Source organism: Rhea americana, unplaced genomic scaffold (assembly GCF_003343005.1).
Source record: "Rhea americana isolate MKP2758 unplaced genomic scaffold, rheAme1 scaffold_352, whole genome shotgun sequence".
In the NCBI taxonomy this organism is placed as follows: domain Eukaryota; kingdom Metazoa; phylum Chordata; class Aves; order Rheiformes; family Rheidae; genus Rhea; species Rhea americana.
The window spans coordinates 35,641-59,039 of NW_028186482.1; the positions used below are offsets into that span (position 1 = coordinate 35,641).

Consider the following 23,399-nt stretch of genomic DNA (forward strand, 5'->3'; position numbering starts at 1 on the left):
AGATGATCAGAGGGCTGGAGCATCTGCCCTATGAGGAACGGCTGCGAGAGCTGGGCCTCTTTAGCCTGGGGAAGAGAAGACTGGGCGGGGGGGGGGATCATATCAATGTCTATAAGTACTTGAAGGGAGGGTGTCAAGGGGATGGGGACAAACTCTTTTTCAGTTGTCCCATGTGACAGGACAAGAGGCAGTGGGCAGAAATTGAACCACAGGAAGTTCCGCCTGAACATGACGGGGAATGTCTTCACTGTGAGAGTGACAGAGCACTGGAAGAGGTTGCCCAGAGAGGTTGTGGAGTCTCCTTCTCTGGAGATATTCAGGGCCCGCCTGGATGCAACCCTGTCTAACATGCTGTAGGTGACCCTGCTTGAGCAGGGAGGTTCGACTAGATGATTTCCAGAGGTCCCTTCCAACCTTACTGATTCTATGAATTTCATGAGGTTCCTGATGGCCCATTCCTCCAGCCTGTCCAGGTCTCTAGATGGCAGGCCAGACCTAGATTGTATGCATGCCCTAGTTCACCCCTACTTGGTGTCATCTGCAGATATGACAGTACACTCTGTTGGCTCCTCTATGTCACTGATAATTATGTCACACAGGAGAGGCCCCAGAATCAACCTCTGCGATATTCCACTTGTAACCAGTCTCCAAGTAGAACATGACTCATTAACTGCAGCCCTCTGAAACTGATCACCCAAACAGTTATTTTTCCCATCCAGTCATCCATCCATTCAAACCATAACACCTCAGCTTAGATAAAAGAATACTCTGGGAGACAGCATTGTAAGTGTGCCAAATTCAAGGTAAATGAAGTCCACTGCTCTCCCCTTGTCTGTAAATCTTAGAATCTTGTCCATTTTATCTTAGAAGGTAATCAGGTTAGTGATGTGTGATAAATCTATGCTCACTGTTCTCAGCCACTTTCTCCTTCACATGCCCAGAAATTTTCAGGGACTGAAGTCATTCTGACTAGCCTGCAGTTCCCTAGGTTGACATTCAGGCTTTTTCTGAAGATGGTAAATATTGCATGCATTCTCCAGTGATTGGGGTCCTCCCACAATCTCTATGAACTTTCAAAGATGATAGAGAGCAGCCTTTGAAGGACATCAGACCCCTTATCAGCATCTCATCATCACCCTTATCTTATCAGCACCCTTGGGTGCAGCCTGCCAGGGTCCTACAGACTTTTGCATGTCAAGTTCTCTCAAATCATCTCCAACTCAATCCCTATCCATCCATTCTGGTAGTTCATCTCCTTCTTGAACTCCTTCATTAAGCACAGAGTTGTTTTGCTATGGTTGCTTCATAGAAAGCAGAATATACACAGCACTTTTGCAAGATGCTCATCCCTGCAGAGTATCATCAACATATCAAGGTCAGTGAGTGAGGACTCACTACACCAGCTCCTGCAGGACATGCAGGGCATCTGCATAGAAAATGGAAGTCTGAACCAGCAATCAGTTGGTGACAGAGGTGTACGTACGTGTCACAAATGCCAGCTTCTGGGTTCTGCTTTCCATTTGCAGAAGAATCATGAGCACGCAGAACACAAAGCAGCCCTAAAGAGTATAAATATTCAAAAACATGCCTGTTCTCCAGGCACTCATGAGAGATCAAGAACAGTGGTTGGAAATAAATCTGTCACCTTTCCTCTCCTCATTCAGTAACAGTTTAGCTCGCTGAAAATGGATTATTATTTAACTTAAAAAGCAGTCACAGAACTGTGACTCCTACCTCTTTGGTAAAAGAGGTAAAATGTTTGCGGTTAGCTTGTAAGATTATTGACCTGCCAAGGCTTTGTGAAAAGTTTGTCAAGATCTTCTGTTCCTTCAGTTGTTGCAGTAGCTTGTCTCCTTGCAGTACCAGCAAAAGCAGCCTTGACCTCTGAGCTAGCTACTGACAGGACGTTTGTACATCAGGCAAAGAACACAGAGCAGAGCTAAGAATGTAATTTCTTCGGCTCCTTACTGGTACAATGATTCTGCAGAAAATACTATCAAAAAATGGAAAAAAAAACCCAAAACCACCAACAACAACAAAACACTCTGAGCAGCATGGTGCAGACCAGAAGGTTTTCAGGGATTAACACCATCTGACCTGACCTTTGAACTGCAGGATGGCTGCTGAGCTCATCATTTTTGGCTCTTTGGTCATCTCTATAAAGACAGTGACTACACTCAGGCTATTTCCTGTATGTAGTTTCTACAGGGTGGGTCCAGCACTGGTGAGCATAAAGTATGTATTCTGCCAGGACAGTTAAAAGCATTATTATGCCCTGTCTAATGGGGATAGTATCCACCTTGCAGCAAAATGCCTCAGTAGACAGGGTCTCTTCTGACCAAACAATGCTCCTACACTCCCTGCACTGGTTATCTTCAGCATCAGAATGAACAGGGTAAGATCTGAGAACTACTAATTTCTCAGAGAAGTAAGAACAATCTAATATGCTGAGACCAAGTCACATGTACAATAGCACTGGCTTAGCAGGAACATGCCTCCCAGTGAAAGCTCCTCTTTACAAGTGTTGAGCTTCCCCACTTCTTAGCATGGTTATGCCAGCATACTTCTGGAATACAGCCCTAGCCCAAGGAATGGGTGGCCCAAGGAAGGAGTAGTTCCTGCCTGAATTAGTGTTAGGCTGAATTACAGCCATCCAGATTTACTTTTCAGTGGGCAAGGAACACAGTGACAAATTTTTCTCAAAATGAGTGACTAAAATTGCAGTCCACATGCCCTTCCCATGATATTGGTGGTCTCTTCATTTCCATGGGCAATTTACACTCTTCTTAGTGTAGAATAACATGTGACAGGACTTAATTACTTGACATCCCCCCTCATTTAACACCCTCGTTTACCAATAAGAGCCTCCTAGCTAATCATTACAAGCAGTACGTGGGCCTGGATTGCCCTCGGGTAGTAGATGAGCACTGATCTTCAGCTGCGGAGATCCTCTCTTTCAGCCTTCAGCCAAAGCCAGACGTAGAGCTTTCAATGAAGGAAGACATCTATTGGTTTTCAGTCACTTCTCTCTCCTCCTATCAATCCATCTGCTAACATTTCAGGCTTTGAGTAGATCTATATACAATGAGGTGGTTTGTTTTATTTTTAAATGCTTCTCATTAAGAGTTCTGGTGCCTTGGTGATATCCACAATATTCAAAGGCTTTGGTTCATGATATATAGAAGAGGCACTATGGCTTCTCCTTGGAAAATGCAAACCCAGGAACATAAAACTTGCATCAAAGGGAAGCCAAGTTAGGACTGTTTTTCCAGACTCAGGACATTGTTTCTGTAGACAGAAACAGCTATGAGAACAATTTTGTGCATGTAAATTAAGTTAGAGAGTACGCTTATGACCCTGACAGAATCTGCACAAATTTTGGCCCTCAATAGCTTTTAGAAAACATACATACTAGGTTGCAAATTTAAACTCTTAAGTCCAGAATAAAACAATGCTGTATTTGCTGTTTATTAATAAAGTGTCTTTTCTCTGAGAGTCATATGTCATTTGTCACCCTTCAAAAGCTACATTCACTCCACTTAGTCAAGACATTATCAAAAAATACAGATGTAGTAGTATGCTTGTGCAGTATGCTAATGCTTATTCTTTATGACAGCTTATTTAGCCCTGCTTTCTCAGCTACTGCTAATACAACTGTATATATGACAGCTAAGATTCTAGCTGTGGCCTCGATATGCCATCTTACAGCTGGTTCTACCAGATCCAGTTGTGTCAACCAACTGTTCTTTGGTTTATGGAGCTCCTGTATGTCCTACATACTTTTTTAATTTGTCCTGTGACATTTTATACCAAAATACAAAAAAAAAGTTTCGTTTTTTGTTAAATAAATGCAAAAGAGCTTGCTTGGACAGCAGCAATGGGATGGCATAAAGAGAGCCGGAGCTCAAGTGAAAGAGAACAGAACTTGAAATAACACTGTCTGAGTGTCCCACCTTGAACTTCAGGTGGATTGTCAGGCAAGTGTTACTAAATATTTCAAGGAGACCTGATACTGTACATACTGTTTCTGTAATTAATCCAGAAGCCCAGCATTACCAAAGTAACACCACTGCCACACAACAGTATTTAGACAATTCTCTTCCTTAAGAACCTGCTACTGCATGCTGTTGAAGACAAGATTCTAGGTTGGATAGCTCTTCGGTCTGATTCAGTATGGCAGTTCTTCTCTTAATGAGGGATGAGACTAGCCTCTTCTGGCCTTGTAACCTATGAAATATTTTCTGAAGATTGTTACAGAGAATGTAAGCAAGGATGCTGTGCAATATTTCCAAGAGCGTCTGAGGGCAATCTGTAATTAAGGCATGTTAATCAACCTATCTTCCCAACTAGACACCTTCTGGAGCTAGCACAACTATTTGAATTGCTAACAGAGTGTGTACTCACTTGCTCCACATGAGGTTTCTTGGCAAAGGAGATCCTAGCTATGGAGTGAGAAGCTATAGACAACTCCTGTCCATTCACCTCCCCTTCTTCCACTTCCACAAGACCTAAGAAGAAGCAAGGTCATAAACATTAGGCTACAAAGGTTAATTCACAATGTCACAAATATTAGGCTATGTAATTCTAGTGTAGGCCTTTTTAGCTGACCACTACTCTCTCTGAACAACAGTTTTATTTGACCTAGCATATAACAACTGCAAGTCCACGAAACTTTAGAAACGTAACTTTTTGGAAAAATCTAGCTAGACAGACAGAGTGGAAAGAATATGACAGTCAAATTGGAGTTATCCCTTCAGCATCTACTCTGTAGTTTTAGATCCCAATTTGTTTAGCTTCAGCTGGGTTTTGAATTTCTTTTGCTTCTAGTAATTTAGATGAAATTCTCTCTCATTCAATCCCTGTAAGCTGTATAACAAATATACCAAGGCCTACTTCCAGGCACTAGGAGATTCTCCTAGTTTAGGAGCCAAGAAAGATCATCATGCTGAGGTTACTCTTCAGTCTCGTCAAAGGCACAGCAGGAGAGAAGCTACAACTTAGAGTACTGCAAAGGCTCTTGGCAGTGCCACAGCCTGAGCAGGCTCTCTTACAGAGAGCCAGAAGGGGACAAGAAGGGGATTATATGAACCACACTGAACACTCCTGGATGGAGAGGTTGCAAAGAAGATTTAATATCATGACTGTCCCATCTTGGCAGGGCTACAAGTGCTACACTACACTATGGAATCAAATAATTCAGATTTTAACATCAGCAACAACATTTTAAGTGGGATGTTAACTCTGACCATGCTTAGGAGGAGACAAATACAGGCCAACTACAAGAATAGCAACAGAAGAAGAAATCTAGACAGATGAGCTCATGAACCAAGGTACATACCTCTCTACTTCTACCACACAGCCTACTTTGGTCAACTCATAGGAGCAAGCTATCCCACCTGTGCTTGTTCCTCACACAAAAAAGGAAAGACTAGGATACCATGAAGGCAATGAGAATGTCACCAGCCACTTTCCATTTGCCATTATCAAGACTCCTGCCTCAGACTGCAATTATTCATGCAAATTGTGGAATTTGGGCTTACAAAGCTATAGGTGCAAAAATCAACGTAACATTTTAGGAACGGATACTCCCTTCAAGACTGTTGCATAATCAATATTTTGATTTCTTGTCCTTTCCTGTCACAAAAAGCTAGCAAGCCAAATCATATGGGCAAAAGCATGTAATCAGCCTTGGAAACTCAGTGCTCTTGACATGAGCTCATTAATACCAGGATAGGGATGCCATTCTTTGATGCTGAACCCACAATTAAAATAGATGGAATGAAATCATCAGAGAGGTCCAGTAATTTTCTGGAAAAGCAATGAAAGCAGGATAAGGACCTCTGCCCTTTCCCAGAAATCTCAAGTTTAAGCCTGCAAGAATCTGTAGGATAATGGATTACTACCTGTGTTCTGGGCACTGATGAAGGCCACCTTATTAGTGTCAGGTTTGAGGCGGATGAATCCACATTCTCGGTGCATTGGCTTCCTGGTGTCTGGATGGAAGGCATTGAACCTGAGGGGAGGTCAGGATACAAAAACTGCTATACAGCTGCACTGAAAACACAGCGTTTAGCCTGGTTTCACCTCTGAGAAAATGCTATTTTATTTAACCACATGATTGCCCATAGTACTTATATGAAGAGTAAAAGACTGAATAGATTTCAAGGTTGGAAGATGTAAACATGTAAAAAAGTAGCTCCCTTATATCTACAGATAGTTCTTATAGCTGGAATTAATTATTTAAGTTCAGGCTTGAGATTTTCTATAGTTCTTGAGTCTAACAGCTAGCCCAGAAATTACCGTGGGCAGTCTGACCTTCCATCAGTGCGGCAGCCATACTCTGTCCAAGATACTCCCTTCTCAAGGAAATATCTGGTATTACAATACCATCTCTATTCAGCTTTTAAATCTGGCCACTTGCTTTCCTGTATATTGCTTCCTGCAGGCAGTAACAGAGCAGACTTATTTTTTTCCCCTCAAAAAAGGAAAAAAAAAATCATCTCAGATCCTCATTTATTTTTCATCAGGCCTTACAGTTGTATGTTTAGTCACCCTAACTGTGAGTGATATATATTACACATTCATAAGATTTCCCACTCTATCTCTTTGCAGGAAAGGAGAGGAGAGGCAACCTCAGAGCTGCTGCTGCTGCTAATTTTATGCCCAGGACTCCCTGATGCAACAGCAGTTTCTACATAGGCCTCTGCTCTGCAATTCCAATATTTTTACTGAAAGCAATTAACACCACTGCCCCTTGGTCTCAGCAACCTGCCCAGGGACTGGGTTCATGCTGTATAATCAGTTACCATCCAGTCTCGGAACAGGGCAAATGTGGAACAGATCCAGAAAATGCTCAGCAGAGGGGCTTGTCCAGAAGCTGCCACATGGCAAGCTGAAAGAGTTACTTATCACAGAAACACTCAGAACTGCAAAGTCCAAAGAATAGTGTTTCCCATGTGAGGTAAGACACAATGAATCTTGCAAAGTCAACATTTCCTAACAGTCCAACAGCACAGGGTATCCGCTACATGGTACCTCTACACAGTGTATCAGAGCAGCACTAGATTTTTTTATTTCTCTAAGACAATCATTTTAATGTATGCAGCCGAAGTAGTTAATCTATCTGCTTTCTGTCGCAGTCTGTTAAAAAATTTATTTAATTCATTTTATTTAATTCATGGTAACGATTGAAGGCCAAGTTCTAAATGGACTAACTTGACAGCCATGTCATAGCTCCTTCATTTGCATCTGTAAGAGGGAGTTTGACAAAGCAGAATAGTAATAGTCCTAGGGTAACACCATTACTTGAAGAATCATTTCTAATTAAATATTTAGCCCCAGCAACAAGGACAGTGTTTTCTCGGCCTTAAAGACAGTACATCTTTCAGCTAATATATGCACACAGCACACACCACATTAAAGCTGAAGAATCATTGATCTTTTAAAGATGTATACTAAATCTACTCAAACAACAGCTAGGCCCATGTTCAGCATAGGGCCATTCTTGGTATTAATACTAGCACACAGGTTATCCCTTCCTCTGTACTAGCTAGGGGTTGGCCACATGGTGTGGCCATTATCTGCACAACTATGGTAGTATGGGGGCTGCCTTATGGTACATGGCTACCACATCTAAACCCACTATCTCTGCTCACCTTCTAATGAGTCTTTTGTTTGCCCTCTGTATTTACTTCTCGCTATGTAATCCTCAAAACTTGGCAGACCACAAGAATGGTTCATTACAGTCACAGCCCTGAGCCTGTACACTTTTGCTTCTGCAATGACAGAGATGTGAACCCATTTTTGAAAAGCTCAAGCATGTGGAAGTGCACTATACTTTCAGACTAGTGAATTTTCACTGATTGCAGGTGGGCAGCACAGGACATGTTGCAACAGTGCAACTTATCAGCAGTTTTAAAGAAAAACAAAACCCTGGGCCATCCAGACAGATCTCATTACATCTTCAAATCTGATAGATGAAAACCAGTTTGCTTTACAACTTGAAAAGAAATGCAACCAGTCAATCTCACTGGAGCCATACCTGCTCCCATCCAAATGCTCCTGCCAGCACAGACAAAGCTCTAGACTTACGAGAAGTTCAGCATGGGCTGCCCCACATGAGAGATGTGCACTTCTTCTAGGTACTGAAAGGGTTTCATTGTAGGGAAGGTGCCATCTCCCGGGGGATCTGAGAGCCAGGTGCCCAGCATCCAGGAGAGGGGTTCCATTACAGGATTCAGCTGGGGCGTCTCTGTGGAGAAAGAGGGAAGAATGAGGAAAGAAAATGCATGGATCTATGTTTTCCAACTTGCTGTATGCTGCTTACAGCTGGGTAAAGAACAAGAAACACCTCAGAAGTGGTGCAACGCATCAGCAATGATGCCTCACTGTTGAATGAATCACATGTTGAATCAGCAATGTTATTCCTCAGAGCAGTGTCAGATCCAAGGTAAAAAGAATGGGCATGGAAAGTAAGTCTGTTTTCAAACTTGCTCTTGGCCTTACTAAAGCCAACATGGGGCATTCTTATATGTGGCCATTTCTGACTCCTAGCTGTAATACTGATTTGAAGGGAAAACCCCCTCCCACCTACATGCAAGGAAGAAGCCTGAAATCTCAGGGTAAAGAACTAAGCACTAAGTAATAATTAAGCATCTAAGGCTGTAGTCTGATTTTGTTCAAGCACTGAGCATGCACTGTTTCTATTAGTTTTGAAGACTAAGGAAATGAGTCATCACATCATTCTCAAAAGAAAACCAAGCTGCATATATATTCAAGATCAAAGTTTGGCTGTAATTTCTTGAAGAGGTTAACAATGATATATCTTTCTCCTTGTACAAAAAGAGACAGAGTTCAGAAGTTCCTTTGTGGAGGCTCTGGAGCAAGGCTAAGTAAAACTAGTTAAAAGATTACAGTACATGCAAGTTAAAGCACAAACAGAAGAGAAAGCTACTTCCTTTAGTCATCATACTTATTAAGAAGTAATCAAGATGTGCCTCAAGTTAAAACACTCCTCATTTAGTTACTCAACAGACAGCTTCAATAGGCTACATTTTGCATTTTGCTGTGATTTTTCAGGGTGTAACCTGAAAAAATTAATTTGAGAAATTGTGACTGTAAATTTAAAGTCATGTGAACAGCAAAGTAGATCCATTCTTAAGATGCAAGCAAGGAGAGAGATATGCCACCCACATGATATCAGGGAAGACCACTAAAAATAGAAATGAGGATGTCCACTGCAAAAATTTAGGTTTGCCTAGGACGCCCACTGCAAAATCTAAGTTGACTATGTTATGTAGATGAGTATAACTTAAATATACTTAAATGATGTCCTTCTCCCTATCATATGCTAAATGACTTGCACTTATAGTCTGGGGTGAGGAGAGCAAGAGTTGAAAGGAGGCTGTTTTTCCCAAACCTAACGATATCATCAAGTGAAAAGACAAGCCACCTATCTGGCAGGCCTAGAAGGCACGGACTCAGCAAAATGGAGAAATTATGACCTGATGCTGTGGTAAAAATTTGCTTCATCAGTCTGAGTTCTGTTCTGCTCAATCCCAAATCTCAGTCTGAAAAGACTGAGCAAGGAAGGAGGACAAGGGGCCCATATTTGGAATAACAAAGTAGAGAAACTGAAACTTTCCCTAGTAAAAGAGAATTACCACTTTTGTTACATACTCTCCCACAGATAGCAGGTTTACATCAGAAATCCTGCTCGCATGTCAGAAAAATGCTGCTAATTATCTTTCATTAGCCTGAAGTATTCTTCAAGTGAAGCAATAAGGGAAAAGCATGAAATCTCACTACGAAACTGGTGAAAAATCTACAGTACCAGAGCAACCTTTTTCTAAGACCAGTCTGTATTTACCTCTGTTTAACAAGGGGCTTTTAACCTCCGTTCAAAAATGTACTGACCTGTATTTTATTGTTGTCTCTACTTACCTTCCAACTGCACTGCAAGCAACCTTAGCAATAGCACATTATTTTCTGGTGCTGCAAAGACCTTTATATGGTGATCATTGATATTCAAAGCCCAAAAGATTGCTAAAGGAAACACTATACTTCTAGGCTGCATTTTAAGAACTCCTTTTCCTTTCTACTTTCGTTTTAAGCACAGGCAATTTGGAAAGAGTATCACTATTCTGTCCAACAGGTATTTGTCTTTCACTTGCTACCCACATACTTCACTTTTCCTTCCAGGTTTTCTATGGGCCAAGAAGTCCCCTACAGCTGGGAAGAACAAACCTTCTGTAAGGCTAGCAGAAGCTGCAGCACTGGCTTCTGTTGCCCTCTCCTGGGTCAGGAGAAAGCAACAAAGTTATCGCCTGGCTCTCTCTCTCTACCACTCCAAAGAGATTATTGCAAACTTGAATACTTTCTGTCATCAGAGAACTCTGTAACAGGGCACTTCATTTTCTCTTGCTTACAAACTTGGAAACATTTCAGGAAGAGGTGTCAATATGACAGACAAAAGAAATTACTTTACCCTAGAGTCAGTTTTAAGCCCAGAGAAACCAATTGGCTGTTTCCCAATGGAACATTACCCAGCACCCCACTCATTGTTCAGCTGTGCAGTGGTTATAGCCTTGCAGGAGGTGCTTGAGCAGGTAAGCTTGTTGCCCTTCTGAAGGGCTGAGTTTGTAGCTAACTGAAAAATAACAAAGCAACTGTATATTCTGAAGTCTACAATATCTTGGCAAACACCATAGCCAATGAACAATTACTACTTCTCTAAACCACCTAGATGGCAGTGAAATGGATCTTTAGTTTGGATGTCACTTGGAAAAGCTGCAAGCATTAGAACTGCTGGTGGGGTTAAGGGCCAGACAGAGCTCAGTGAAGTACAGAAGAGTAAATACACACTGTTTATATCCTCCTACACAGGGCTGCTTCTTATCCTATACCTAGCATATAGGTATGAGAATATGAAGACGTTTCTGACATCTAAAGCTTCAAACTCACACAGGGTCTTTTTAATATTGTCTCTCTTGCATCTATATGCACACAGTTTCTCTGCTGTCTAGTGACAAGCTCACAAGACCACCTGTTCCTTAGTAAGGACATTCATGGAGTCATTCTCCCCTACCAGGTTATGTATTTTCCTGAAGCTAGGAGGAATATTCAAGAACTCCATCCTTTTACAAAAATCTAACCAAAATTAGACAAAAAGTTCAAAAATTATGACGACAGGTTGGGAAAAACAAAACAAAACAAAAATTCCCACAGCCTGCAGACACAAAAACAATCCACTACATCCCATTTCTATTGGAAAGTAGGTTGAACATATTCCTTCACAAGGGTACATGTGCTGCACGCTGTCTATTACTGCTCCATCAGCAGGAGCCAGCCTAGCTCTGAAGTATGATCCTTAACACAGAAATCTGTGCTGACAGTATTCCCTATGGTGTAGTTTTGCTGGTAAAACAGCACAAGCAGGCTCTTGGCTGCTTACAAGGCAGCCAACCTTTTTTCCCTGAGCTAGCGCATACTTTCTGCGATGTATAGAATTTCCTTTCACTTTAACATGAAACAAGAGGGGAAAAAAAGGAAGAAAAAAAAAGGACACTCCCCCCCACACACACAAAAGAAAAGAAATGCACAGAGAACTGTTCTTCTGCCACTCTATATTTCCCTGTTCATAGATGCACCTTCTGAAAGTACAGAGTCTACAGCTTAGCAGCTATGCCTTTTCCTGCAGCCTCTTTTCAGTAAGGTCCTGATAATTAACACAGTTCTGGAAAGGATGAGCAACTTTGTTCTGGGAGCTTTTTCCATATTTCAAGTATGGAATGTGGCTTTCTACCCTGCTACCCTTCTCTTATAATTTCACCCTTTACATTTTGCCAGTGCTCTCTCACTATCAAAACAGTAAAACATTCCTACATTAATGGTTAATTTTGTAGCCAAGAGCCAGTATGTTCTATATTTTTGTTTTTGATTTCTGTGGTAAAATGTTCCAGTATCTGTAGACACTTCCAGAGTTCTCCTGCAGTACACATATTCCTACAGAACATAAATTTCCAAAATTCTACACTACTCTAGGAAAGCCAAAGATCACAAGGAAAGCTTGTCTCAATTTGTCTTTTACTTTGACAAGTTATCCTTAGCATTTTCATTGTTTTCCAGTTGTAAGCTATTGTGTTTCAGTTTTTTGCTGCAAGTCATTTTCCACTCACGGCAGAATTAAATGCTGTAATACATAAGCTGTACAGACTATTCAGAGAGAAAAAAAATAAAATTAAAAAATCTTAGAAAAAAAATAGAATATCATTCCACTGAAAGATAGATACAGAAGAAATAGAAAAGCAACAATGTCTTTCCCTCCCACCCCCAACCTCCTTGCTCTCCAAAGAGAGAAGTCTCAAATAGCAATTTCCTAGAATGAACTGATAGAACTAACTGAGCTACAGTTCTGCAGCAGCTGGACTGTAAATCATGTGCAAAGCATAAATCCTAAACCCTGTGCTCCCACAAAAGAGTGAATCTAAAAAACTAGGCAGCTTAAATAGGGGAAGTAGGACAATACTGTTGAGATCTAGTTGCTGAAGTTTGTAAAGACAGCAATGCAGCTAATGGTTTTCATTACCTGATCTCACAGCACTTGCATTGAAACACAGAAAAGTGAAATGATGTGTCCAAAGTCACTCAGCAGAACAGCAATTTCTAAAAACAATCAGATTACCTGCAGCAAACCAGGATGAGAGCTGCTGCATGTTAGGTCAGTGCCTGCACACTTGTTGTTCCAATGATGAGTGAGTGCATTTCTGCAGAGCAGCATGCATTCAGGCAATGACTGATGTTAAGTCCCACCTAGTCTTCCTCATAACTACTTTTCTCACAGATTCATTCCCACTCGTGGCCTATGTACACATACATTGACACTTTAATCTCAGTCTTATCTTATCTTCTCCCGTGGGGTTTGTAACACCCATTTAGTCTACTGACCTGCCTTCTGATCTAGTTGTTCAGTCCATTTCACCATGCAGATGGCATAAAAAAATTGCAGTCTGCACCTGTCATCCCAGGTTGAATGCAATTGTATTCAAAACAGATATTCCACTTTGGAAATATGGCCATTATTTTCTGAACAGATTGCCTGTGTGGGAGCTATTTCAGCAAAAGAGAATCTCTTGGTTTCCCTAAACAGATGTGCCCCTAGCTCCTTTAGGTCTAACTGCCAAGTTAGACATGCCTGCCCAGGATGAGGCATTTTTTTTGACAACCCATCTTTGAAACTGAAAAGACCACTATATCCACCACAAACATTTCAGTTTTGAGGCTAAACTTGAGAGGGACCTGTCAATGCTTAAGTCCCATCATGATGGAGGAGATTATAGCATCCTGCATCCTCATGCAACCCCACAACTCTTTGCACAATGAGAAACATAACTGTGCTACTTGTATTCTGTAATACAGACAAAAACCTTTTAGCATCCTGATGAAGAGCACTACCTCAGATCCCACAGATCACCAAAGAGTCAACAAGACTCTGTCCCCGCACAAAACCAGATCTTTCATGTTTGATTCCTTCTGCCAGTACCTAAAGTTACTTAACTGTGCTTTCATTCAGCTGTAAAAAGCATTAAACACAACCAGATTTCTACAAGATTTTTCACAAGCATTGAAAAACAAATCTAAATTGGAAGTAAGTATTTTCTATAGATTCTTAGCAAAATTCTAATAATTTTCCAAGTGAATCTGTATTTCAAACTTTACTGCCTTTAATATGACCTTCACAAAAGCAAACATGGAGTTTAGAAAAGGCTCCACATAGCTGCAAACCATCAAATTTTAACAGCTTTACCTCTCTGATAAATACATATTTTTTAACCACATTGAATCATACCTGTGTTTGCTGCACTGCTGGCCATAGTTTGCAGTTATTTTTATATTGCTCACTCCAACTTTCTAAGCACCTTTGCTCTCCAGAAAATTTTTTGCACTTGACTGCAAAGATGGCTATAAAGGAAGTGATCTCATGAGTAGGTAAAAAAGTCATCCTAGTGCCTGCTGGGAGTTGTAGTTTTCTTAAAAAAAAAAAAATTAGAGTGCTACAGCAACGTGATACAAAAAGAGCATAATTTCTTTTCAATTATAGCACGGGGGGAATAGGATGCTGAGGAACCTCCAAGCAGAACAAGACAGTGCTCTCCTACCCTGCATGGCTACTGCCTAAGCAGAACAAGACAGTTAGGCAGCAGCCATGCAGGGCAGGAGAGTATTGTTCAGAATAACCTCCCATTCCCTTGTAGGGCATCCTCTTTTCCACTTCCCTTCTCCAGGCTGTTGGCTCCTTATTTCTTTGCTTGCTCTCACTCTCCGTAATTTCTACTTACGCATCCTTCCATTCTTGGGAAGATGCATTTAACCTTGTCCTGCCTTGTACTTCATACCCAACAACATTCTGTGAAGTATTTCTCCATCTTTGGTCTACGGGCATCAAAGGTGGCCCTCAAAACAAGCAGAAATGGTTTCCTAGCCAAACAGGCAAGTAAATTGGAAGTTCAGCATGGGAAAAGCTACTGTGGCAGCTGCACAGAAAACAGCCCAGGGACATTCCTAAAATCAGTTAGTCGATCACTCTGTTAGGAAAGGCTGGGAAACACAGCTCCAGTGCACAGTGCCAGGTTGAGTACTTTGTGGGCCAGACTCATGCAGTCCGAGTAACTGATTCTCAGGCGTACCTGGCAGGGACTGCCTATACAGTAGTTTGCAGAAGTCTGCTCTTACCAATCACCTGTAGTTTGGATGTAGCAAACAAATATCCTTAACTGGAGCAAAATTTCAGCTGAGAATGATTTTAGCACAGAGGTTACCAAAATGTTGCTTCTGAAGAGCCACTTAATGTGTGCCAGCTTAGAGTCACATAACAGAAATCAAAGGATCTATAGCAGACTTCAGCATAAGCTTTGGAGTTACCCTTAAAGAACAACTGTTCTGCTGCACATGAACGTATCCTATTTGTCTGCGTTCCAGACAAACGATGTAACCGTCCAGTCTCATATTTGCTTATCTGTGGCTTGATGGTATAAGTTATCTGAGCATACACAAGAAAATCAGAAAGCCTTCAGAATTCAGTGTGCGCTATAAAGATCCATGGGCCAAATTCAGTGAACTACCTGGTAATCACAGCATCCAACCCATATAGGAATAACTAGCAATATATAGAGTAACAAGGCTTCATACTGTAGCTAGGTAGCACAAATGGGACTAAAGCTCATCTGCCTGCTTATGTTTTTGTGGAAGTGGCTGAATGCCAAGCAACAGAAAGAACAGGTCTGTAAGCAGCATACTGGAATCAGGATATAAACAAGTAACAACCTTCAAAGTCAGTACACTGAGTTTTTACTTACACTTCTCTTCCCCAAGGCATTATCTTAAGAAACAAACACAATTTCAGGTTCTCAGCTAATAACATCACATCATCTAGTCATCATGTGCTTCAGGACAATGGAAATGTAACTAATACAGACAATTATTTATAACTATTAAGCTAATGCATGTTACCTGCATGTAATTTTGGAAAGCCAAAAAGCCCTCTCCAATTCAGTTTTGCATCACAGTAAACTTTAGCATCTACACACGAAATCAACTCTGCCCAGCAGCGGTCAGCTGCGTTTAAGAAGATATTCTGACTGCTGTAAACTATGATTATGAGCACAAAATAAGATGTAAAGCAAAAGAGCAACAGGACTAAATAAAGAATAAAAAGTCATTCACTAACAAGCTCTTTAAAAACATCACCAGCTAAAAGATCTTTATCAATAAGAATTCTCCCATTGTACCAAGTTATAACCACTGAAATGATGAATTTCTACATACTGATTTTTAGTTTTGTTGATAAAAGATAGCAGAAAAAGACCTTGGAAAATAGAATATGTAATTCTTATGCTCTTACTATGTAATTCTTATGTTCTCATATATATAAGAACATATACCTTCTAAGGAAGAACAAAAAAATCACCAAGTCTACTTAAAAAAAGAAAAATATCCTTCAACACACTTTTTGTAGCGAGCATTTCACCGCAGGTATTCCAACAAAGCTAGACACACACACATGCGCTATTATGGAAACCTAGAATTGTTTTTAGTTATTTTCTTGACAGCGAATACAGACCAGAAGCAACCTGTAAGAAGACTATGTCAATTCCACATGGACATAAAATAAACAAACAAATCTTTTCCCCTCTACCCAAATCAAAGTGCATGTTTTCCACACAAAAGACATAAAAACATAAGGAAAAAGTGTTGTTGGGCATCAGGCTTCAAGAACTTTTGACAGAGTTTATTTTCTTGCACTTGAGCAAGGAAGTAGATGTGTTATAACATTTTGGAGAAAGTGTCTGCCTGTGACAAAAGCATGCTTCTGGCAGTGGTTAATACTAAATAGCTATAGAGAAAGAAGTGGAAAAAAAAAAAAAAAAACTCATGATGTACACTGAGGAAAGAATTACCACGAGGAGTTTTCCACATACCTCACCATCCGCAGGTGCCTTATACTTTAAGAAACCCCTATACCACATATCCATCATAAGATAACTGTGGATTCTCTCAGTTGCCATACAAACATCCAGTCCATTTTGAATCCTACTAAATTCTTCCCCAGAATGACAACCTGTGACTAGAGTTACACATTGTGTAAGAGTTTATCAGCTGTTATTCAAGTATATTAAATGACTATTTATTGTAATAGAAAGGGCTAAGGCCTGATTCAACCTCTCCATAATAATAGCTTCTACACTATCTTATCCCTCACCAAGTTCCCCTCTGCTTTAGGGGGTCTCAATTTTTTCCACTGAGAGAGAGGTCACGCCCCACCTCTTTTCACTATATTATCCATTTCCTGTCTTCTTCCACTTCCCTGAGGAGTAAGCAATCAAACTGAAGGCAGTATTTTGGTCAAGAAAATATCCTCAACACATATTACAGCATTGTCATATTTTACTCCTATTACTCCACTTAGTGCAGATTTCATATATCCCAAGTATTGATTGCAATATAGGAAAGGTAAGACAGGAGGTACTTCTTATATCAATACGGAACACTATGGTGTGTTTCCCAGACACCTTCTGCTAATGACAGCTCATTAATACATCAGCAAATTTTACAGATATTCTCCAAAGAAGTAAAATTTCAAATTTTCAAAGTAAAATTTCATCAGAAGACTTGTCCTTAACACCATGACCTGACTTCCTGTTCCATATCAAGAGTTGCCTATAGAAACCTTATGATGCACATTATCATTGACTCAGGAGTCCAGAGAGAGAAGCAATATCTTTTAACAGACAGCTGATACTGCAGGAAAAAAATGAATAGGTCTTTGGGATATGAAAAAAATGGCAGGTGTGCCCCCAAACCTAATTCTTTCACCTGCATCTTTGGGGCTAATAAAAGCTACTACTTCTTTCTCAGAAAACATACTCATTGCGTCTTTATTACCTCTAACTTAAACATTCTCTTATTTTTAACAAAATGTTGAATTCTGCCTCAATACAAAGATACTGGAGATACTGACCACAGTCCTGTGATAGCAGACTGCTCAAGAAAGGGAAACTGATCCTCTTCAGTTCATCTAGCTTCTCTTTCAGCTTCCTGACTTGACTATCAGAGCGACTGATCCTCTGCCTTAAAAGTTTCAACTCTCCATTCTTCTTTTCTACCTGTTCACGCAAACAGCACACCTGACTTTTGCTTTGCCTGGAGGAGAAACAGTATGAGTGGAGTGAGTCGATGAGTTTGCAAGCTCCTGAGGCTGACATGATGACCTCATTGATTGACATGGGATTGGCATCTGTGTCACCCTTCTGCCCAACCACAGCTTCAGTGGCAGGCTGAGGGGTTAGGTCTGCTGGGGATGCTGACAAACTCTGGGAAGGTTTCTGAGGGGTTGCAGTTAGTGATGAAGTAGGGGAGCCTTCTGCTAAAGTCTTATCACGTCCCATGATATTGCTACTGCAGCTTGGTTCCACATCTCTCTTTGGCCTTTTCCTTTCTAGTTGCTCTTTTGGGAAGGATGGCCTCTCTCTGGTATGCTTAGAGGAAAAGCTGTAAGAGTGCAGGGAGCCAATGAACTTGCAAGCACCAGATGCAGGAGGTGTGAAGTCATCAACTGATATGCCACTTCTGTCTGCCATCCAACTCCCTGTTCGAGTGGCTTTAGGACAATCCTCTACAGAAGCTCTCTCAAGCTTTTTCTGAGGACCTGGCTTTGCAATTAAATTATCCCCTAACGTCCTTCTCCGAGGGCCTTCCAGCTGGCTGTAGATACTCTCTTCATTCTCAGCAACTGACCCAATTTCAGCTTGCAAAGTCACCTCCTCCATCTCTTCAGTCCCTTGCATTACCATAAAGTCCTGATCAGAAGATGAGGTTCTCTGAACTACCTCACAGCCTCCTTCCCTTGATTGGTCTCCATCATGCAGTGATACCTGGCTTGCTATTTTTCTTCTATTTCTGACATAATCCAGGTTGTCCCCTTTTTTCTCAGCAAGCTGGAAGATAGTAGGGACAGCAGTGGGCTTAAGTAACCGATGCTGGTCCTCTAGTCGTTTAGAAAAACTATCTTTGGTGAAATGCTCACTGCAGAGAAATGAATACTTGGTAGGAGTCCAGTTGTCTCTCTGAACAGCTTTTAACCACTGAATCAGACGTTTTGAGTCCTTTAGAGGGAACCTGAAAAACAAACAGAAAAAAAAACTGAAAAGATAAGCGGCATTTCACAGAATCGGTAAGGTTGGAAGGGACCTCTGGAGATCATCTAGTCCAACCCCTCTGCTCAAGCAGGGTCACCTACAGCATGTTAGAGCTGCATCCAGGCAGGCTTTGAATATCTCCAGAGAAGGAGGCTCCACAACCTCTCTGGGCAACCTGTTCCAGTGCTCTGTCACTCTCACAGTGAAGACATTCCTCCTCACATTCAGGCAGAACTTCCTGTGGTTCAGTTTTTGCCCATTGCCTCTTGTCCTGTCACATGGGACAACTGAAAAGAGTTTGTCCCCATCCCCTTGACATCCTCCCTTCAAGTACTTACAGACATTGATAAGATTCCCTCCTCTGCCCAGCTCTCGCAGCCCTACGCTGGAGCTACTGGAGAGAGTCCATGTCTCTCTTGTACTGGGAAGTCCAGAACAGGATGCAGTGCTCAAGATGAGGCCTCAGTAGGGCTGAGGAGAGGGACAGGATCACCTCCCTCAATCTGCTGGCAGCACTCTGCCTAATGCACCCAAGGAGATCACTGGCCTTCCTGGCCACAAGGGCACATTGCTGGCTCATCATCAATTTCTCATCCACCAGCACTCCACTGCAGGTCCTTCTCTGCAGAGCTGCTTTTCCAGCAAGCCCCCGGCTTGTGCTGGTGCCTAGGGTTCTCTCTCCCGAGGTGCAGGACTCCACACCTGCCCTTGTGGAACCTCAGGAGGTTCCTCTCTGCCCAGCTCGCCAGCATGTCCAGGTCTCTCTGAATGGCAGCACAGCCCTCAGCTGTATCAGCCACTCCTTCTAGCTTGGTATCATCAGCAAACTTGCTGAGGAGGCACTCTGTCCCTTCGTCCAGGTCATTGATGAAGAAGTTGAACAGGATGGGACCCAGTATGGAGCCCTGGGGGATGCCACTAGCCACAGGCCTCCAACAAGACTCCGCACCACTGATGACAGCCCTCTGACTTCTGCCTTTCAGCCAGTTCTCAAGACACCTCACTGTCCACTCGTCTAACCCACACTTCCTGAGCTTCTCTAGGAGGATGTTAGGGGAGACAGTGTCAAAAGCCTTGCCGAAGTCAAGGTACCCAACATGCACTGCTCTCCCCTCATCTATCCAGCCAGTCATTCCATCAGAGAAGGCTATTAGATTGGGTAAGCAGGAGTTCGCCTTGGAGAATCCATGCTGACTACTCCTCATCACCTTCTTTTCCACTGTATGCTTGGAGATGACCTCCAGAATGAGCTGTTCCATCACCTTTCCAGGAATGGAGGTGAACCCCACTGGCCTAGAGTTGCCTGGGTCCTCCTTCTTGCCCTTTTGGAAGACTGGAGTGACACTGGCTTTCTTCCAGTCTTCAGGCACCTCTCCAGTTCTCCACGATCTTTCAAAGACGATGGAGAGCAGCCTGTCAACAACATCCGCTAGCTCCCTCAGTACTTGTGGGTACATCCCATCAGGGCCCATGGATTTGTGGATGTCAAGCTTGCCCAGAAGATCTCTAACCCTATCCTCCTCAACCAAGGGAAAGTCTTCCTTTCAACAGACCTTCTGCCTTGCCTCCAGGCTCTGGGATTCTTGAGGGCTACCCTTAGCAGTGACGACTAAAGCAAAGAAGGCATTCAGTAACTCTACCTTCTCTGTATCTTTTGTCACCAGGGTCCCCACCCCATTCACTAGTGGGCCCACAGTTTCCCCAGTCCTCCTCTTGCTACTGACGTATTTGAAGAAGCCCTTCTTGTTGTCCTTAGCATTCCTTGCCAGACTTAATTCCAAACGGGCCTTAGCCTTCCTTGTCTCTCTCTACATACTCTGACAACATTCTTATAATCCTCCCATGTAGCCTATCCCCTCTTCCACATTCCTCATCCACACTTCTGGAATCAAGTTTGTGCCACTTGCTTGTAAGTTTAGGAAATACAAATTCTCTTGAAAGCCATTTTTAACAGGTTATGGCTGTTCGAGGATTATTTTGCTGAAATATTCAATATCCATTTCTTCTGTTAAGAACACTATTTTGCAAAAAGGGCAAAACCAGTAAGCTTTGTTTCCCTTATTCATTAGCAAACAACTGATAATTCTTCTGCTTATTTATGCTATAAGCGACGTAATAAGTTGCCTGTAAACTAGGAAGGACAAAAATGCATGATAAAAACTGAAAAATCCCAACTTGCCTAATGCATTAAGCATCCACTATTTTCAAAACTTTTTTGTATTTTAAACTGTTCATTATGGGAATATTTAATAAGATGTAAAAATTCCTTAACAAAAAATGCTTCAGTGCCAACAAGCAGCATTTCCACTCACCCTATTTAATAGTGTCAAAACAATCACTTGTTTTGAACTGCTGGCACCACTCCTCAATAAAAAGGAACATAGGCAGCGACATAACACAATCACTTTTTAGAGGTGCTCAGAGGCTTTCCATACTGCACTTCGGAAAAATTCCAACAGAGGAAAAACTAGTGTAGTTGAACATGGTGCCCTTTTGAAATAAACTCACTCAATCAAATCACCTTGGGAATCACCTACACTGGCATAAATGATGAGGTCATAAGCCCTTCTTATAAACAGAAAAAGGAAGGAGCACAGACCAATATAGGGACTTATGGAGACTAAATAAATAAATAAATAAACAAACACACGCAATCATAGTCTTAGGTCCATATCACCCACTTGAGCTGCCAGTGTCTGAAGCAAACACAAGCACCCCAGAAGATTCTCTTACCTTAACCAAAGTTACAGAGTGTATTTCTAAATGGCAACAATAAGCACAGGGGAAACTGCATTATCAAAAGACTGCAAAATAAGTTCCAAAATTTGCAAGAGATTGAAGAAGAAACCTAAAGGCTATTATTGACACTGCAAAAGAACAAAGCACAGCTTTCTATTGTTCACAGATTCAGAGATGTACAAAGAGATTCACAGAACTGCTGACAGAATAGCAGAAATACAGCAGTGGCATTTAACATAAGTGAAATTTATCGCAGTCCCTCTTTTGGGCACAAGCGCCCTCCCCCCCAGCATGGAGGCTATAAACAAGCATCATATGCAATGGGCTCTTTGGTTTCTAAATGTAAAATGACAGCAGTGACTACTTCTTAAATTTGGGGGGATGGGAGGAGAAGGGAAAAAATAGAAAAAAAAATTATCATCATTCATCCTTAATAAAGCTTTTCCTAAATCTGCTTATAGCAAATATGGTATATGCCAAAGGAAAAATTGGTACACAAAACTAAAGCAGGGAAACGTTAGCCATCTCATGAGATCAAAATCCAAAGCACCAGCTCAAAGAGCAGCCTGATAACTTTTTATGCTTATGCAAAAGGTAAATGGCATCTCAACAGTTTCCCTGCCACTCATCGTCTTGTAAGAGTACAGCACAGTTACACAAGTCGCTACATCTCCTTGGGAACTACTGAAGAAGAGTGCAAGAATATACATTGCCTGCAACGTAATGGTTCGTGGAGGGCCAAACCGCTCGGCAGGAGCTGCAAGGAAAAGCAGGGCATTTGTGTGACCACACAACCAGTCACAGGGACAAGGCTAAGCAATGGGTTTAGGGTCTGAGAACGAACCCGGTGAACCAACAGACTGGTCAGTCAAGGCGTGCTGCCAGGGAACCCCTTCAGAGGTCTCGCCCGACCCGGGCAGCGATGCGGGGCCCATCGGGGCGCTTTGACAAAGGAAGTCGGTCAGCCGCAGCGCAGCGGGCCCACGCAGCGGCGAGGGCCCCGGCAGCGACGGTGCCCGAGGGGCCGGGGCTGCCCCGGTGGGTAGCGGGCGCGGCCCAGAGAGGCGCCGGCCCCTGGCACCCGGCACCTGCGGGCAGCGAGGACCGCGCAGGGCCAGGGCTGGGCCTGGCCCGGAGGATGGGGGACGGCGGCGTCGAGCCAGGCGCGGCGGGGCAGGAAGCGGGCGACCGGGGCTGACGCTGCCCCCGCGCCCACGAGGCTGGGCCGGGAGATCTGGGGGTGGCCCCAGTGGCCGCTCTTACCTGTGGAAAGAGACGGTGCCTCTGTGCGCCTTCCCCTGCCGGTTCGAGCAGTTCACGGCGGCGCAGCAGATCACCATCTCCGCCCGCCCTGCCGGGCCCGTTCCCCAGCCTCCTCCCACCCCTCCCAGCACAGGGGCCGAGGCCAGCCGTACAACAAGATGGCGGAGCCAGGTCACCTCAGCTGCCCCTCTTCCTTGGGGAAGGGGTTTCTGTACGGCACTGCCGTCAACCAACATGGCGACCGCCACTGAGCGCCGCCATTTTGGCTGAGGCTCAGCCGTACACCACCGTCGCTTAGGGCAGAAGGGTCCCCGGCGGCCCCATACGCTTGCCTCTTTAGTGATTCCAGGCACTGGGCTTCCTGCGAGCAGCTCAGCGCGTGCCTGATGTGCTTTGAGAGGCGTTTCTCAAAGGGGCGTGAATGGGGGATTTGCCCTGTTGGAAAAAAGAGGGGCGGGACTCAGCAGAGTCCGTACAACACGATGGTCGCGCCCATATTTCGGAATTTCCCCAAGCGTATGTGTGAGGGGCTGCTCTCGCGGGTGTAATGCAAGAAAGAGCAAAGTGCTTACGCCTCATCGCGCTGCCTTTCTTGACCTAAGCTTCGCTGCCGACTAAATGCCTCTCACCTCGGAGCCGGCCTTTGCCGTACGTCAAAATGGCAGCCCCCAGTACCAGGAGGAAGCTGCGCGGCGCAACTAAACG

At 42.9% G+C, this 23,399-nt stretch overlaps 1 protein-coding gene across 8 annotated transcripts in view; it reads right to left on the reverse strand.

The window, feature by feature from the left end:
* THAP4 (THAP domain containing 4) overlaps positions 1–22,992 on the reverse strand; it is a 43,916-nt gene extending 20,924 nt beyond the window's left edge. For 3 of the 8 annotated variants that reach the window (XM_085311949.1, XM_085311951.1, XM_085311950.1), the window contains exons 1-4: positions 22,695–22,992; positions 17,516–18,672; positions 8,092–8,251; positions 4,405–4,508 (exon numbers count right to left, since the gene is read on the reverse strand). In XM_085311949.1, the coding sequence (XP_085168075.1) occupies positions 4,439–4,508; positions 8,092–8,251; positions 17,516–18,672; positions 22,695–22,930 (1,623 nt within the window). In that variant the 5' untranslated portion in view covers positions 22,931–22,992 and the 3' untranslated portion in view covers positions 4,405–4,438. Of the gene's footprint in view, positions 1–4,404; positions 4,509–5,903; positions 6,014–8,091; positions 8,252–17,515; positions 18,673–22,694 lie in introns of all 8 variants that reach the window. The other 5 variants (XM_085311947.1, XM_085311946.1, XM_085311944.1 and 2 more) reach the window with 5 other exon arrangements.
* Between the last annotated feature and the right edge of the window lie 407 nt (positions 22,993–23,399).